The following is a 15,706-nucleotide window of genomic DNA, read 5'->3' on the forward strand; positions in this document are numbered from 1 at the left end:
GCACACACAGAAAACAAGCGTCGAAAAAAAAGTAGTTTTCTCGTATTTTTATTTCTTGTTTCAGGTCTGTTTAAGAAAATTAAAGTGCTGTCCGGTAATGCAAACCGTTCGCCAACGATCGAGCTACGGTGCTTGTTTTCTGACGGTGCGATGTATGCTTTCGCAGGTGATCGTCCAGCGAGCCCTCTCCGCCAAGAACATGGTGCATGCTAAGGCTGGATGCGTCTTGGCCGGTTACCTCAAGCTGCTGCCCCTGTACCTCCTTGTGCTGCCCGGAATGGCAGCTCGTGTCCTGTTCCCAGGTGGGTCCTAATTTAACTCGTGTTCACATGACTTTTCATTTCCATAATAGGACGACAAAGACATGTTATATACATTGAATGGCTATAAACAACTGGCCAGGAACAATCCCTATATTTCTCAAGATGTAGCTCCTTCTGGGAAGTGGCGAAATTTCGTCTGCTAACTGATTGAAAACAAACGCACGTGACTCACGCAGGCGCGATCTGGTTACACGAGGAGCCAGCTGCGCCAGGGAAGTGGCAAGTGGGCTTACTTGACAGCTACCGCCATCTGTCGCATGCGCCTGTCACTAACATGATCTGCGTATGCGCTGTAGGAGCAGGCGGTTTCATTTTCAACCAGTGGAGCTGAAAGAGAAGAGGCGCGCATGCGCAGAACGGCCTTGTGAAAAAGGCGGACTGGTGCTGCGGCGTTTTGAAATTTATTGGTGAATTCGCTTGCCTTTTAATGGCAACAGATATCTCATTTCATTTATTTACTCTAAGGGCTGATTGGCGTTACAAAAAGGAGTTGGTGACTAACAAAAAATGTGTAGTAGGCAGTAAAATTAAAATAATTATATACAGCAGACTTGAAGGCGTGGGGGCAGTGATGGAAACGACAGAGGCAGGAAGGTGGTTCCAGTCCGCGCTATTCTTTGGAACAAATGAATCGAAATAAAAATGAGTTCTGCAGCTTCTCTTCTTTCACTCCCTCCTTTATCCCTTCCCTTACGGCGCGGTTCAGGTGTCCACGATATATGAGACAGATACTGCGCCATTTCCTTTCCCCCAAAAACCAATTATTATTATTATTATTAGCTTGGAGCGCCAACTTTGAAACGGTGGTCCATGCGGGATGAAAAGTACGAATGGATAGGAAAAATTGATTGTTTTAGGTTTTCATTGGTGAAATATGTTCTCTGAAAAAGTCATAAACGAGAAATACGACGGCGAAAGGAAACGTCAGGAATATTCAATGTGTTCTTCATAAGCGTTACACTGACCGAACGTGAGTAATTAGTATAAAATGGGCAGAACGATTTTAGACGGATTCGAGGGCTTGTATGAGTTACTTGCTGTGGGGATCCCGCACAGAACAGGCATACTCTAGTTTCGGGCGGACAAGAGAGTTATATAGAAGTAATTTTTAGGGACACTGGAGCGAGGGAAAAATTATGGCGAAGAAAACCGAGTGCTCGGCCGGAGTGTGGAGCAAGAAATTGACATTTCAGTATTTCTTGCGCCGTATGCATTGGCGGACAAGACAATAAGAATGCTACTGGTGGAATAGGATGCTGAAGTGGCCATAATGACGACCTTTGTTGTGCTGCCTTGCTGTCAGTTACACAAAAAAAAGGGAAAAGAAAGATTCCGTCAGTTTCATTAGAATCTCTCTTGGACATCTTCCAGATGCTACGCATTTGTAGTATCTTAAAAGGAGAGCGCCAAAGATACGAACCAATTACGGTAGGCAAACGATAACTTTTCAGTCCACTAAACTGTTGAACCGCTCCGAAATAGACGTCAACTTCAAGAAATCCTTTTCTATTTTTAAAAGTGAATGTAGAAGCTTCTTGGTTAACTCCGGAATTTCATACACGGCTCATTGACTTGCTTTAACGATTGAATAACCATATTCTAGACTTTTTCGGGGTGAGTACATGAATTGTATTGCCACTGTATACATGTATTGCGTTTTACATTGTTCCAAAACCACATTATTTTGAGATTGTTTTTTTCCCTTCGTGGTGTATATGGTTCTGACGTTTTATTGCGGGTTTCGCATTTGATGCATAATGTTGCCTTTGCTTTTTGTGCCGACTTGCGAGCGTAAACAGAAGTCTTGTTTTGTACTGCATGATTAAATTGTTTTGGACTGATGTACAGGGTGGTACATTATTTTTTTTCTGCCTTTTGAAAACTTGTTTTTTTATCGCAATCGTTGTGCTGACCCAAGTGTATATTTGTTCATCGATGCAATCGCATGTACAAGGGGCCAGGGCCTCGTCAGGCTCTTAGCCTTTAGCCTTGGCCTCCTCTTAGGCACTGTCTGAGAAAAAAAAAGAAAAAAATGAAAATAATAAAAAGGGGCACGGAAACTTCCGGTGTAAGAAAACTTGCATAGGACGCTATATGTTGCAACAGCCTGTTTTCCTCTAACTTTCGTAGGAATCGGATGCCTGATTTCAGCCGCTCACTCTGTTTGGATGCGTTCTTTTTCCTACCGCATACAGATCTCGTGGGCTGCTCTGACCCCGATCGCTGCAAAGAGATCTGCGGCAGTGAGAATGGCTGCACCAACATCGCCTACCCTCTTCTCGTCGTCAAGCTCATGCCTATCGGTAAGCAAACGTCAAGAGTATGGCGCGAACGTGCTTAAAGAAGGCTACTGATTGTGCAAGCCTTTGTGGTTAGCCCGCTGCTTTTCGCTAGAGCCAGCATCACGGATTTTTCGTGTTTTTTCTTAACCTCTCCTTTCCTGTTTCCCTTGTTGTTTCATCCAAGTCTTTTATTGCTGTATTTATCTTATTCTTCGCTCAGTTTGGAGGGGGATGAAGGTGCTCGTGTGTGTTTTTTTAAGTTGCTGCTCAAATGGCTAGGACAGGAACGGACAAGAACAAATTTTCTCGCAGGACATCTGAGATAGCAGCTGTAATAATCACATCCATGACAAACCTGAAATATTTACGTTTTATCTTCCTGGTTCTTCTCTGTCTTTATTTAGAGAGTTTATTGTTGCACGAGCTACGTTCAACAAGCTATAATCTTTCGGCTTGTGTTGTTCAAGGTTATTCTATCGATTTCTTGACCTTGCTGTTCTAACAAGCGTTAGGCGCCTCCTTTTTCTGCTACATCCGAAACCGGCAACATGATGTAAACGGCTTTTCTAAGTCCCAGACCGGAACCGCCGCGGTGGCTGAGCGGTTATGGCGCTCGGCTGCTGGCCCGAAAGACGCGGGTTCGATCCCGGCCGTGGCGGTCGAATTTCGATGGAGGCGAAATTCTAGAGGCCCGTGTACTGTGCGATGTCAGTGCACGTTAAAGAACCCCAGGTGGTCCAAATTTCCGGAGCCCTTCACTACGGCGTCTCTCATAGCCTGAGTTGCTTTGGGACGTTAAACCCCTATAAACCAACCAACCTAAGTCCCAGACCGAGGTCGTCCTCATCCCTTAGCGCGGTTTACACTCTGTTGTCTTTCCCCAAACTAGTTTAGGTACACCTTTCGTGAAACCACCCACTACCGGCTTTTCTTTCAACAGTGCACGCCATTTGTTCCCATCGCAGGGGCCCGCGGCATGATGTTGTCCGTGATGCTGGCGGCGCTGATGTCGTCGCTGACGTCCATCTTCAACAGCTCGTCCACCATCTTCACCATCGACATCTGGAAGAAGTTCCGCAAGAGCGCCTCGGACGTCGAGCTGCTCATCGTGGGCCGCTCCTTCGTCGTCGTGCTGGTCGGCCTGAGCATCGTGTGGATCCCCATCATCGAGCACTTCCCCAGCAGCCAGCTCTTCCACTACATCCAGAGCGTCACCAGCTACCTGGCGCCGCCCGTGTGCGCCGTCTACGTCCTGGCCGTCTCCTGGAAGCGCGTCAACGAACCGGTCAGTTTGCTTCCGCTTGGCCCTTCCTCGTACAGGAGAGAAGGGAGCAGGGAAGAAAGACAATTCCATCATGTCAATATTAACGCGGCAGCGTTAAGGAGCTTGTGTGGTAGAAAATATAAAAGAGAGAGACGGGCTAGTTGGTGACTATTAGTAGAATGCTTGTTGAAGATAGATAGATAGATAGATAGATAAAGAGGAGGAGGGAAAGGCAGGGATGTTAACCAGAAAGGGGTTCCGATTGGCTACCCTGCACTGGGGAAGAGGGATTAGGGGGCGAAAAGGAGGAAGAGAGAAGGGAAAAAGGCATAACACACACACGCACAAGGCTGTCACAATTTGTCATTCAATCCAGTCGTTCTGAAGTAGGCAAAGAGTGCCCTTGTATGCCTTGAGGGAAGTCCACTGCTGTGGCCACGGACCGAGGATCTTTTGCTCTGTTAATGGGTGAGGATTGCACAAAAAAGACAAGGGACGAGGAAGAAACCCGCGCTCTGTCCTGTTGGTTTCTTCCTCGTCCCTTGTCTTTTTTTGCGCGGTTTCAAGATGCATTCTACTAATGTGGTAGAAAATGCAGCGGCGTCGGCGTCGTTGACGGTGAGCGAAATATTTACAAAAAATCACCAGAGAAGCAGCCCAGGAGACAGGTGCGCCCCCTAGGTCAGGTTACCTTGCGGCGTCATAACAACCTGCCCACCGAATTGTGATCAAACTGCGGACCGTTGCAGGTGGCTATTAAATCAATCATTGGTCGCGAGAGGTTGCTACAGCACCTGCCATAACAGGGCACTGGCGCATCGCTTAACCGCTACGCCTCTGCGCCAGGAGTCAATGAGGACTCCAAGGGATCTATGAATTTTAAGTTCAGAATGACCACTTCTGCATATACTGGCATTCCGTTAACGCTCTCGCGACATACCCTTAGGGCGGAACTTAAGTGCCTCCTCCAGTTATTTGTTGGTCGGTTACAGTGTTTCAGGTTCCCTCGTAAGCGTTTTTTGTGCCTAGTGCCATTAAAGGCTTCGGCATACATCGACACGGTCCCTGTCGCCAAAAGTTGAAAACATCCTGTTTAACGAGCGCGAGTGTGGTGGTATACTCCCGCATCTTCTTATTGTAGACGGCGGCTGTTCACAAAGTTGTGTTCAGCAATTGCTGAACCAATTTCGAGGTCATGTGCGTCTAAAGCTTCGAGGCTTAAGGAAATGTCAAATCAAAGAAAAGAGGGCGGTTTGTTAAATTTGATATTTGGCCTTTTAGTGTTCTTCTAACCGGAAAGTCGAAAGAAAGGCCAAAAGCATATACATGCTAACCTTGTTCAATTGTCTTGTTTTGTACTGGTGAAATCGTGGTCGAAGACACGAATAGAACCTTTTACACAAAGATACGGCTTTGCAGGTTGGCAACCAGCACCATGTTTCAGACTTCAGTACACACCTGCTATAGGCTGAACGCTTTTCGCTGTGATAAAGACGCATGCACGATTATGTCTCACCTTACAGACGCTACTTACAGTAGCTGCGCAGGTGTTGCAAATGTTAACATCTAGACGCAGCTTCTGATGCCGGCAAAACAATCGCATTGACTCATGCGATGCTTGCGCCTACTCGCCATGTTAAGAGAGCACTCAGGACAAGGACTTCCATGCGTATCGTAATTTTCGATACCCATCTTTCATCCAGTCTTGCATGTTCTCATCACACTTCTGTCCCTTTAATCCCGAAGGGGGGGATCAGACTTTGACGGAAGCAGGCTGCAGTACCACAATTTTTCTCAGGATGTACTCCTTTACGTATGCAGTAGGGGAGGCGTCGGTAAATCTTTCCCACATCCTGAACTCTTAAAGAAAAGTGTGCTGAACTGAGACGCATCTTTCTACGTTCACAGGGTGCCTTCTGGGGCCTGATGATCGGCCTGACCATCGGCCTCATTCGGTTCGGCTGGGAGTTTTCGTACGCGGTTCCGAGCTGCGGCAGCACAGTCCAGGATCCCCGACCGGACGTCATCGCGCACATGCACTACCTGCACTTCGGCGTGCTCCTGTTCGTCATCTCCGTAATCGCCACGGGCGTCATCAGCCTGCTCACGCCACCCATCGACGATAGACAGGCAAGTGTCACATCGGTGTTCATAAGTATGTCCAATCTAACACCGACAAAGCGCAAATCCGGCTGCAAGCGCAGGAAACGAAGGCGGTAACGGCGTTTCTGCAGTGACGCCAATGACGTTACTGCGGAAAGCCCTGCTTTGCGTCCAACTTCGAGCCTCCTGCTACTATTACTGCATGAAGGTTCCAAGCACCCCTCTCATTTTCAAGAGCGCTGCCCAAAAGAATATCAGAAAAGGCCGATGCGACGATAAGCTCAAAGCCCATCCACGACGACTGCGCGATTCAATTGCCTCGTCATCGTGAAAAAGTGGTAGGACTTTAAGGTAGTCAAGCCGAGTGTACGTGCGAAAGGATGTGTTCATTCTGCGCCTCTTCATTCTGGCATATATGTGCATGTAAACGCAACCGCGTTTCTCGCTCTTCATCTTCACACCTCCTCTCCCCTCGGCGGCAGCTGGCACGACGCCCTCCTCGCATTGGCTACAGCTGGCGCGATGCTCCTCCGAACTTTCCCGAGCTTCCTCCCATTGGTTACAGCTGGCGCGACGCTCCTCCGAACTTTCCCGAGCTTCCTCCCATTGGCTGCAGCTGGCGCGACGCTCCTCCGAACTTTCCCGAGCTTCCTCCCATTGGTTACAGCTGGCGCGACGCTCCTCCGAACTCTCCCGAGCTTCCTCCCATTGGCTACAGCTGGCGCGACGATCCTCCGAACTAACCCGAGCTTACCCGAGTTACTCTGAAGCTTCACACAAGATTCTTTTTTTGGACCGTGTTAACTATAGTGCTTTTACGCTAAAACGAAGCATACCCTAATCAATCAGCCGCGCGGCGACTCTCGCCTCCCGAACGTCGGCGACCGTTCTCCGCAGAATTTAGTCGGGCCGCCATCTTACGCGCGGAGGCATAGAACAATAGAGCGGCAACATGCAAATTTGACGTTTTCGAAAGGAGAGTCAGATAAGAGGGAAAGCAGCGAGAGAGCGCTTTTAGCGTGCCGTAACAATGCCAAGCTTTCTTCGCGCCCAGCTGCCGTTAATGCGACGACGGTGACACTGTGGACGTTGAGGCGCCTTCCGAACTTTGCTACAACAAAATGAAGCTTTTGCGTCTCGCGTATTCTCTCGTGCGTTTCGCAGAACGAAGTGTCTCATCGCAGCCGGTGCACTGCACAGTCTTCCAGTGATGTGTTGTTCACGGCGGCGCCGCAGATCCGATATGTGATACGTTAGAAAGTCGGTGCAGTTAGCAAGCCGACCTATATAACGTATGGGTCGACCAATATGCGGGTATTTGAAACAACTATTGCCATGTTAAGCCCAGCTTTTCTCCGTCACGGGCATATTATGTGCACGTGTGCTTCAGTCCAGCTTTCAATACAGTTCATGTCAGTTCATGTCAGTTCATGTCAGGAGGCAAATCCGCCGTCCGAGGTCGCGAAACTCGCTGATCGGCCGAGAGGTATGACATCAGGTCACGCGACTGCAAATGAACCAATCACAGGCCGCTACTCAGAGGATGCAAATTCAGAAAGAATGGCAAACGCACACACACAAGTTGCCACAGTAGTTGCAACAAATGAGAAATCGAACGCTATCGCTTTCCACTACTGAGGTGAGATAAGCTCCCCCATAGCCTTTTTTCCTTGACCTCCTCTGTGCAAGTATTTAGAAACCGATGAATGAAAGAATGAATGAACGAACGAACGAACGAACGAACGAACGAACGAACGAATGAATGAATGAATTAACAGTGCTAACCGTTTCATAGAGATGCAGCTCTCTTCGCATTGAAATTGCACATCAAACATACTATTTAATTCTAATTCACCGGTGTCCTTGTAGGGACAGAGCTGACGCCAGTGATAGGGAAAAGTATTAGAACGAATGCGGCGGTGGGTGCGGTGATGGGAATGGCATTAGGAAATTCACTGGAAAACGATTTGGCGCTACATTTATACGCCTGAAAGCTTTTGTCTTGTAGCATACTTAATTCTTCCCATTAGGATCATCGCAATGACAGTGAATCCGACGTCTTTGCAACGTTCTTTCCTTCCGGTCATGCAGCTCTACCGGCTGACCTTCGCTTCGAGGTTCAGCACCGAAGTCCGGGAAGACCTTGACAAGCGACACAAGGTGGTGCCGCCGTCCATCAAGCCCATCAGCGACGGGGCAGACAACATGGCCTACAACGGAAGCAGGTCCAACCTTGCTTCCAACGACCTCCCTATGACAGCCCGGGGCCACACGTCTCCACATGAAGCCATTCAAGCTGCTCCGCGGAAAGGTATGCGTTACTGCGTACCATTCTCAGCAAGTAGTCTTATTCAATGCCCCCTTAGACAGCCACTTTTTTGCATTGCCTCTGATTTTCCATGTTGTTATGAACCATGTTGTTGCTCTTGTTGGAAGTAGTCCCTCAAATGGACATGAAGCTCTGAAACGTTACATCTCAATAATGTTCTTCTTTGTTATGGCCCACCCCCATAAACTAAACCAAACCAAACTACAGCGAAATGTTCAGTGCGCACCCTTTTCGCAAAAGCGCCGTACCTGCGCTCGCCCCTTAGTCGATACATAGCGAAAAGTTTTGGAAGCGCTTCAGAAAGTTTGCCTGGTTGCAAGATGCAATGTTCAGAGCCGAATGTTTGGTACTTTGCATGCTGGTGCAGTGTGCCCTAGGATGTTCCTTCCAGTGTATTTTCGCGCCACATTTGAGAAAGAAACAGGGTGGCGAAATGGGCGGAGTACGCCAGAGGCCGCTTCTAACCAGTTGATTCGTAGTTGGAAACACCCGAAGAATGCGATTTAGAGCTGTCCAGTAGGGGCTTATAAGGAGATAAAACAGAGATAGAAATAAATTAGGCGCGTCGCGGTCAGGCTTTCGTATCAGCAGAGAAAGTAAAAAAAAAAGGGAAAGAGGTTATGCTTCCAGTTTGCTTAGCAGTTCCTTGACAACGCGAGCTCTAACTGGGCTTATAGACGTGACAGGAACTGAGTGGAGATACGCTTACGTTGGGCCACGTGTATTTATATTCATGTAAACATTTAGCTTCTGGCATTGTAGGCGGAATGTAGACGTGCTACTATCGATTTCTTTTCTTGCTATAGAGCCCCAGTAGTAGACTTCTGCACATTTTAAACGCGATAGCGTTAAGGGTCTTGTGTCGTAGAGAAGCCGTAGTCGGCGTCGTTGGCCGCGAGAAAAAAAAATGTACGAAAAATCCCCAGAGAAGCAACCTAGATGGCAGGCGAGCCACCTAGGTCACGTGACCTTGTAACGTCATCACAACTTGCCCACCTATTATGAGCAGTCTCTACCGTGCCAGGTGGCAGTTCAATTAATGATTGGTCGCCAGAGGCTTGCCCGGGAAGAGCAACCTGCGTTCCGCAAGCTCCACCTGTGGCAGCACCTGCCATTGCGAGGCAGTTGCGGATAGCTTAATCGCTGCACCACTGCGTCATAAGTGGTGTGAGAACTCCCCGTGATCTATGAGTTCAAAGTAGAGAGTGACCAATGCATATAATGACATTAACACATTAACGCTGATACCTTCAAGGTGAAGCTTAAGTGTACCCGCCAGTTTCTTTTTCCTTTGTACCGTTCGCAAGAGCTTGTACTGACTTGAAACTCCGCAGAACTGTGCCGCACAAGACGAATGTCAGGAAACGTTTCAACACGCTGAACATGTCTAGCTGAATTTAAGCTTCGTTCTTTGCCCGAAGTTGTTTTCAGGGCTACTGACCATTTGACATGTATTTATTTATAGCTTAACTTTTTACAACACAATAACACACGGAAAATAAAACAGATAAAATTTCGTGGCTGCATTTGATAAGTCTATAGGCCAAAACTATTGCTAACAGCCCATTCTTCCTCTCCTTTTTGCCCCCCGCATGCAGAACTGCGTGGCTTCAAGAAGGCGCTGTTCTGCATCTGCGGCGTCACATCTACGCACTTGGAAGAAGAGGAGATGGCGGCCAACCAGACGCCCGCCATGAGTCCCGAGCAGGAGGCCGAGGATGCCGTCAAAGCCCTGGACGAGCATCCTGTGTGGGGTCCCGTGACTACCTTGAACGCAGTCCTGCTTATGCTCATCTGCGCGTTCGTCTGGGGATTCTACGCCTGAACAGCCTACATCTTGTCCCACTTCGAGCAAGCTCTTAGTCCCTTCGTCGACGACTCGAGCTCATGATGTCGCGAAGGTGGCCTTCAAGGTCCCCTGGAGGGTGACACCGGCTGCGAAGAGCCAGAAGAGTCTGGAATGACAGACGCTTGTCGAACGCTGATTGGCGGCAAAGCATGGTTGAGATCTCCCCGTGGCTTGCGGAACTCGCCCTGGACGAGTCGTGTATACGCTGGACACTGTTTTTTTTTTATAGTCTACATGTGCCAGTTGTGGCACTGGGCGACAGTGTACGTTCTCGAACTCGTTATGTCTGTGATAGGACGCTCAAGGCACCTGCGGTGATGGTGCAAATTCCTCTTTGGTCCGACGCGTGTGCGACCTTTTCTTCGTTGTTTTTTTTCTTTTTTTTATTTTAGCTGTGCCTCGGTGCAGAGTGATTGTTGAACTTGAGAAGCCCCGGATCAAAACAGATGGGCTTGCGTAAATGTTTTGGCGTACTGCTTACGGTACGATGCATGTTCTTGACCTCGTGCAAAAGACGAGGTCGCTTCAGGGAGTCAGGATCACAAAACGCTACGCCACAGAAGTGCTGTACTGACGTTGCTTGCCATGCAACCTGGTGGTGTCATTGTATACGGATGTTATGACAACTACCATGGGTAATTTGGTGGGTCAATTCGGTTTTACCGTCATCACAACTAAGATTCTACTGCATTCCACGCCTCGTTTGCTTCAAGCTTCATCTTCGACCTCCGCTGCGCTGCGGGTGAATGCGTTGCAATTTGAGCATAGGACTTAGAGCTCTATTTACGGGAATGAGCGCTTTTTTGCAACCAACTCCAGGTTCGTTACCGCGGTCGCTGAACTCTTCCTGGTGAACAAGAGGAGTCATTTGAACCAAAGAGTATACGGCTGTCTTTTTATTAAGCACCTACAAAGATGGCATGGCGGCGCTGCTTACAGGGTGCATCCACCACAGCAGAGAGCTGAAAAGTTTGCGTGAGAGTACAGCCTTATTTCATGTTTATAACTGACTTTTGTTTTACCTGGGAACACCGGAACTGTGATTCCATTTTTCATCGTAAGGTCGAGAAGCGGCAGCGCTCTATATACTCTGCTTTAGCAGTACACTGCAAGTGATTTACTGACTCTGACTGGGGCAGCTGCATGCAACTCAAGACTAATCATTTGGAGGAAAGTGACGGGATGGAACGCGATCGCGTTGTTTTTGCAGTGTCTGGGCCATTGGCGTACTCAACAGCATCAGTCGATTGTGGAAACTGCAGCATCCAAACTGTCTCAGTCAGCAAGTTAGAACGTGATATCCTAACTGCGTTCTTATTCTTTGCTTTTGTACGCATAACCCTCGACCTCTCAGCACTGAACCTTGCGAGAGTATTGTTGTAAGCAGCAGTACAAAGTGCCTCTTAATCCATTGTTCGTTCACATACAGCTAGCCGTTAGTATTTTCATGGAGCTGGCCTTGTGTAAATACTTTTCTAGCGAGATTTTTCCTCCGCGATTTTTGTGAGGAGCGCCTATCGGCTTCTGAGCATCACTGATAACAGTAGCAACATTGTTGCGCTTACATACGTCAAAGCCAGCTATTATAATGCGCTGCGCGCTAAATACTAGTCTTGGTGACTGCAAAGCGAGGACTACCGCCCACTCTTTTTTTTCTTGTTTTCGCGTGAAAATCGTCACAGTTGACAAATGTTACTTAAGTACGCCATTTAGAGGCACTGAATATTTATGAGTACGCAAATTTTGACAAAAGAGGTACTCTAACCCTTTGCTCGTCTGTGTAGTCCAGTGTGAAGATGGGTGGTTTAACCTAGTGACACGACCACCACTCAAGGAAGGTTGTTTGTATAATTACGCTTAAGCTGGTTTTAGATCTTCTGTGAAATGTCGCGGGCGTGAAACTTTGCGACCTTGTAGGAAGTAGCTGCTTGCGGGTTTTATCATGGTTTTTATTTTCAGAATCAAGGAAACTGACGCTCATCACAGCTAAGAACATATGTTAACATGAGAGATGGTTGTTTTTATATGTGACTGTTTTCGAAAGCAATGTATTTGCGTGGTTTGGTACTACATACTCAGTGAAAATGAATCATTGCATGGGTGTGTTTTTATTTTTGTGTGTGCTGGTGTGTTCGTGTCATTAGAATCTTTCAACTTTTCATGTTGCGGGGTCAGCAGCTTAAGTTCGCGCTGCTGATTGCTGAAATGGTTGTAACAAAGATTTGCATGAGCAATTATTCATTACTGTAGTATGTATGGTCGTTATTCTGGTAAAGTGTGACATTACTTGGCGTCCCATTGATGATTGATGTAAAAGCGCGAGAACGAGCAACATATGGTTTGCTTGTGACCGTACATGAAGCTACGACAGTAGGCCTTACAGGCTTGTTATGTGACGTCTGGTTGGTAGTGTGAATGAACATATCACAATATTTATTGTACTAATAAAAAGCAGCAAAGCGACAGGTCATTCACGTCCAGAAACAGATTTAAGCTTGGAGAACCACAAATGATAATCAAGTTTCAGGAGCAATTGTTGCGACCATACATCTGCCCGAATTTTATTCGTTTCACATATATGTCATTAATTTTCTGGTAAATTTGAGGACCTTTTGCTACTGGATGAGATAGCAACTCGTTCGCAAGTCGATTTTGAAAATTATTTAGCGTGAGCAATGTGCTAGTCTAATTAACTCTCTTTGTGCAACTTCTCTGGCTTGATGTCAGATATACCGCGTTGTTGCAGAGTTTGTTAGGAGGGGAAGCAATTTTTTAGGCATATATATAGATAAAAAATAACTTGATTGCTTGACCAATGAGTGTCTTTTGGATGAACAAAGGGCATAAGGTTTTGCAAATGTTTTAGGGAATTTATTTTTATGACTAATAAATTAGCCGCTTTAAACAAGTGGTAATGCAGTAAACCGGGGCTGAGTGTTTTAATCCGAATTATCTAATCTGGCCAAGCCATGATCACTATATCATGGTGACAATATCAGCCAGTGGGGGTATCGGAGCATGCCCTAATTTACCGAATTTAACACATTTAGGCCTAACGTTATAGCATACGTTTTGCGCTATTTATGGTTTGAGATTATTCATATTTATACGTTGTTTTAGATGCCGCAAATAAATGAGGTATATCTTGCTCAGCGTTTTTGTGTCCGATTGCTCTATGCATTCTATTCCCTCACGCCACACGAGAACTTAAACAATTAGCTAAATGATGCACTCTTTCATTCAGTTTCTCAATATTGCAACCTTGTTCTCTACACAGCCTGTTACTGAACTCAAGACATCAATTGCACTTGACTTATCGTTGAAAACATGCTGCCGTGAATGGCTTTGTCTTACGAGTTCAAAGCGCTTTTGTAAAAAAAAATACAAAATGAATAAACTCACCTGTTTATGTCTTCTTACACGACCTGTTCACTGTGATATTTCGTCGTTTGCAGTACCAGAGCATCGAGACTACATTCGAAGCTCAGTGTTTAAGATAACACGGCTGTTAGCGAGAATAGAGCGGTTTGTAACCGATTGTGCGCCAAGTTTGGCGGGCAGCGAACATCTCTCAGCATGCGAAAAAACTTTGAGCAACCAGCCCTGTATCGTTGGGACAAAGGGCAAACAGCCTGATCATGATCATCATCATAGCTAGACTACGCCCACTGCAGGCAAAGACCTTTCCCATGTCTCTCCGATTAACCCTGTCCTTTGCCAGCTGTGGCCACCATATCCCCGCAAATTTCTTAATTTCAACCGCCCACCTAACTTTCTGCTGCCCCTTGCTACGCTTGCCTTCTCTTGGAATCCACTCTGCTACCCTCAAGTACCAGCGGTTATCTTGCCTTCGCGTTACATGCCTGTGGAGTTCGCTGACCTTTCCGCGAACTGGTCGGTCTCGTGTTCGCAAAGAAGGCCGCAGCAGTGGGGTCGGAAATCGCCAACAAAGGGACCCGTCCCGTCCATGCCTTCCCTCCGTGTGGCGGACGTCCTTGTTTACTCCGCGCCGTCACGGGCATAGCCCGCCTTAAGAAGCCTAACCATGCACAGCTGTCGACATGTGTGCGTTGTCAAGGGGTTGCCGAGGCTTCAAGGCACGAGATACGGCTGAGTATTAGCCGAGTGAACGTGAAACCCACTATTCCCGTAACGACTGTCTTTAGTGATCGTCTCGTCGGCATATGTTTGTCGCGTGTGCGAAAGAGGAAAGTGGTAACGGCTGTGCCGTAGGTGCCGTGGGAGAGGGTGGTCGCGTTTGTGCTGTTTGTGTATTTGATTGCAACCTCTCCTTACCCAAATGTTTAATCAACATTCTTTCCCCAATCTGTGATTAGTTGGCGCAAACCTTATTTTCCTTTCCCTAACCACTGATTGGTGAGGTGAGTCGCATGTAATCTTATTGGTTGCTGTCCCCGCTAAGGGCGGAGACAGAGGGTTTAAAAACAAGCGCTATGGGTTTAACGAGGGCTGAAATCGTCTCATCAACGGTTTAGTCATGTGAATAGTTTCCTCCTTGCTTTGTTTCTTCTCGTTTTATTTGTGTTGTAAATAAATAGTTAACCTTCCCCTTTCTTCGAATAACGTGAATGTTTGCGAGTTAGAACCACCGGGTCATCAAGAAACCCCGATTTCATCATCAACAAGGTCATCGCCTCCTTGAAGGGGGAAACTCAACTATGCGCTTCCCAAGCCCATTTATTTCTCTTGATTTCGACTAGGATGTCATTAACACACGTTTGTTCCCTCGCCCACTCTGCTCGCTTTCGGTCTCTTAACGTTATCATTTTTTTTTTCATGGCTCGATGCGTGGCCACAAGACGGTGCGCCTGGCCGCCTGGAGCGTTGTTGTCTCTGAAGCACCTTCACACTGACGTTGGGGCAGCTGGCGCCATCTATAGAAGCTTCTGGTAACTAGACGTGCCTAGTAAGTTCATAGTAATTAAGAAAACCCTGAGCTTGATGACTTGCTATTATTATTTTTCATCTTTGTTTAATTCGTTGGGAGTTTAAAAATTAAGTGCAGTTTAAATAAGAAGTATGAAGCACTGTTCCCAGAAACAGATGAGCTATTTTGCTATAGAATACCTATAAAGTGGATCATGAATTACGCATATATTTAGGTATATATATCCGGAAGAAACCATAACATCTAATTATCCAAGAAAGGGACATGGAAGAAAAATGAATTGCCTACACAGATGTGACTGAAAAGACAGATAACTTTTCTAGATTTGGCCACAACTTTTTCTGGTAATGGAGCCGGAGCTATCAATTTTTCGTTATTTAAGACTTAATTCTAACACAACTTCCAACTTTCAACGTTGAGAGTCAAGGAAAAAAAAAGTTTTCTTAATTACAATGCATTTGCTAGGTACGTCTAGTTACCAGAAGCTTCTATAGATGGCGTCCGCTGCCCCAACTTCGGTGTGAAGGTGCTTCTGAGAGAACAACGCTCCAGGGTGCCATGCTCACCTTCGTGCCACCCGTACTATTTAGCGGAATGACACTGTTACGAAAACCCGGCCTTATAGCCATCCCTTCACTGCCAAGAAA

The 15,706-nt window shown here is 46.9% G+C and overlaps 1 protein-coding gene across 1 annotated transcript in view; it reads left to right on the top strand.

The window, feature by feature from the left end:
- The window catches only part of LOC144121114 (sodium/mannose cotransporter SLC5A10-like), a 43,942-nt gene extending 30,373 nt beyond the window's left edge, over nucleotides 1-13,569 (top strand). The window contains exons 9-14 of the mRNA XM_077654066.1: nucleotides 167-302; nucleotides 2,519-2,626; nucleotides 3,571-3,890; nucleotides 5,778-5,999; nucleotides 8,064-8,283; nucleotides 9,900-13,569. Of these exons, the coding sequence (XP_077510192.1) occupies nucleotides 167-302; nucleotides 2,519-2,626; nucleotides 3,571-3,890; nucleotides 5,778-5,999; nucleotides 8,064-8,283; nucleotides 9,900-10,126 (1,233 nt within the window). The 3' untranslated portion in view covers nucleotides 10,127-13,569. The remainder of the gene's footprint in view (nucleotides 1-166; nucleotides 303-2,518; nucleotides 2,627-3,570; nucleotides 3,891-5,777; nucleotides 6,000-8,063; nucleotides 8,284-9,899) is intronic.
- Nucleotides 13,570-15,706: the final 2,137 nt, after the last annotated feature.

Source organism: Amblyomma americanum, chromosome 2, assembly GCF_052857255.1.
Source record: "Amblyomma americanum isolate KBUSLIRL-KWMA chromosome 2, ASM5285725v1, whole genome shotgun sequence".
Taxonomy (NCBI): Eukaryota; Metazoa; Arthropoda; class Arachnida; order Ixodida; family Ixodidae; genus Amblyomma; species Amblyomma americanum.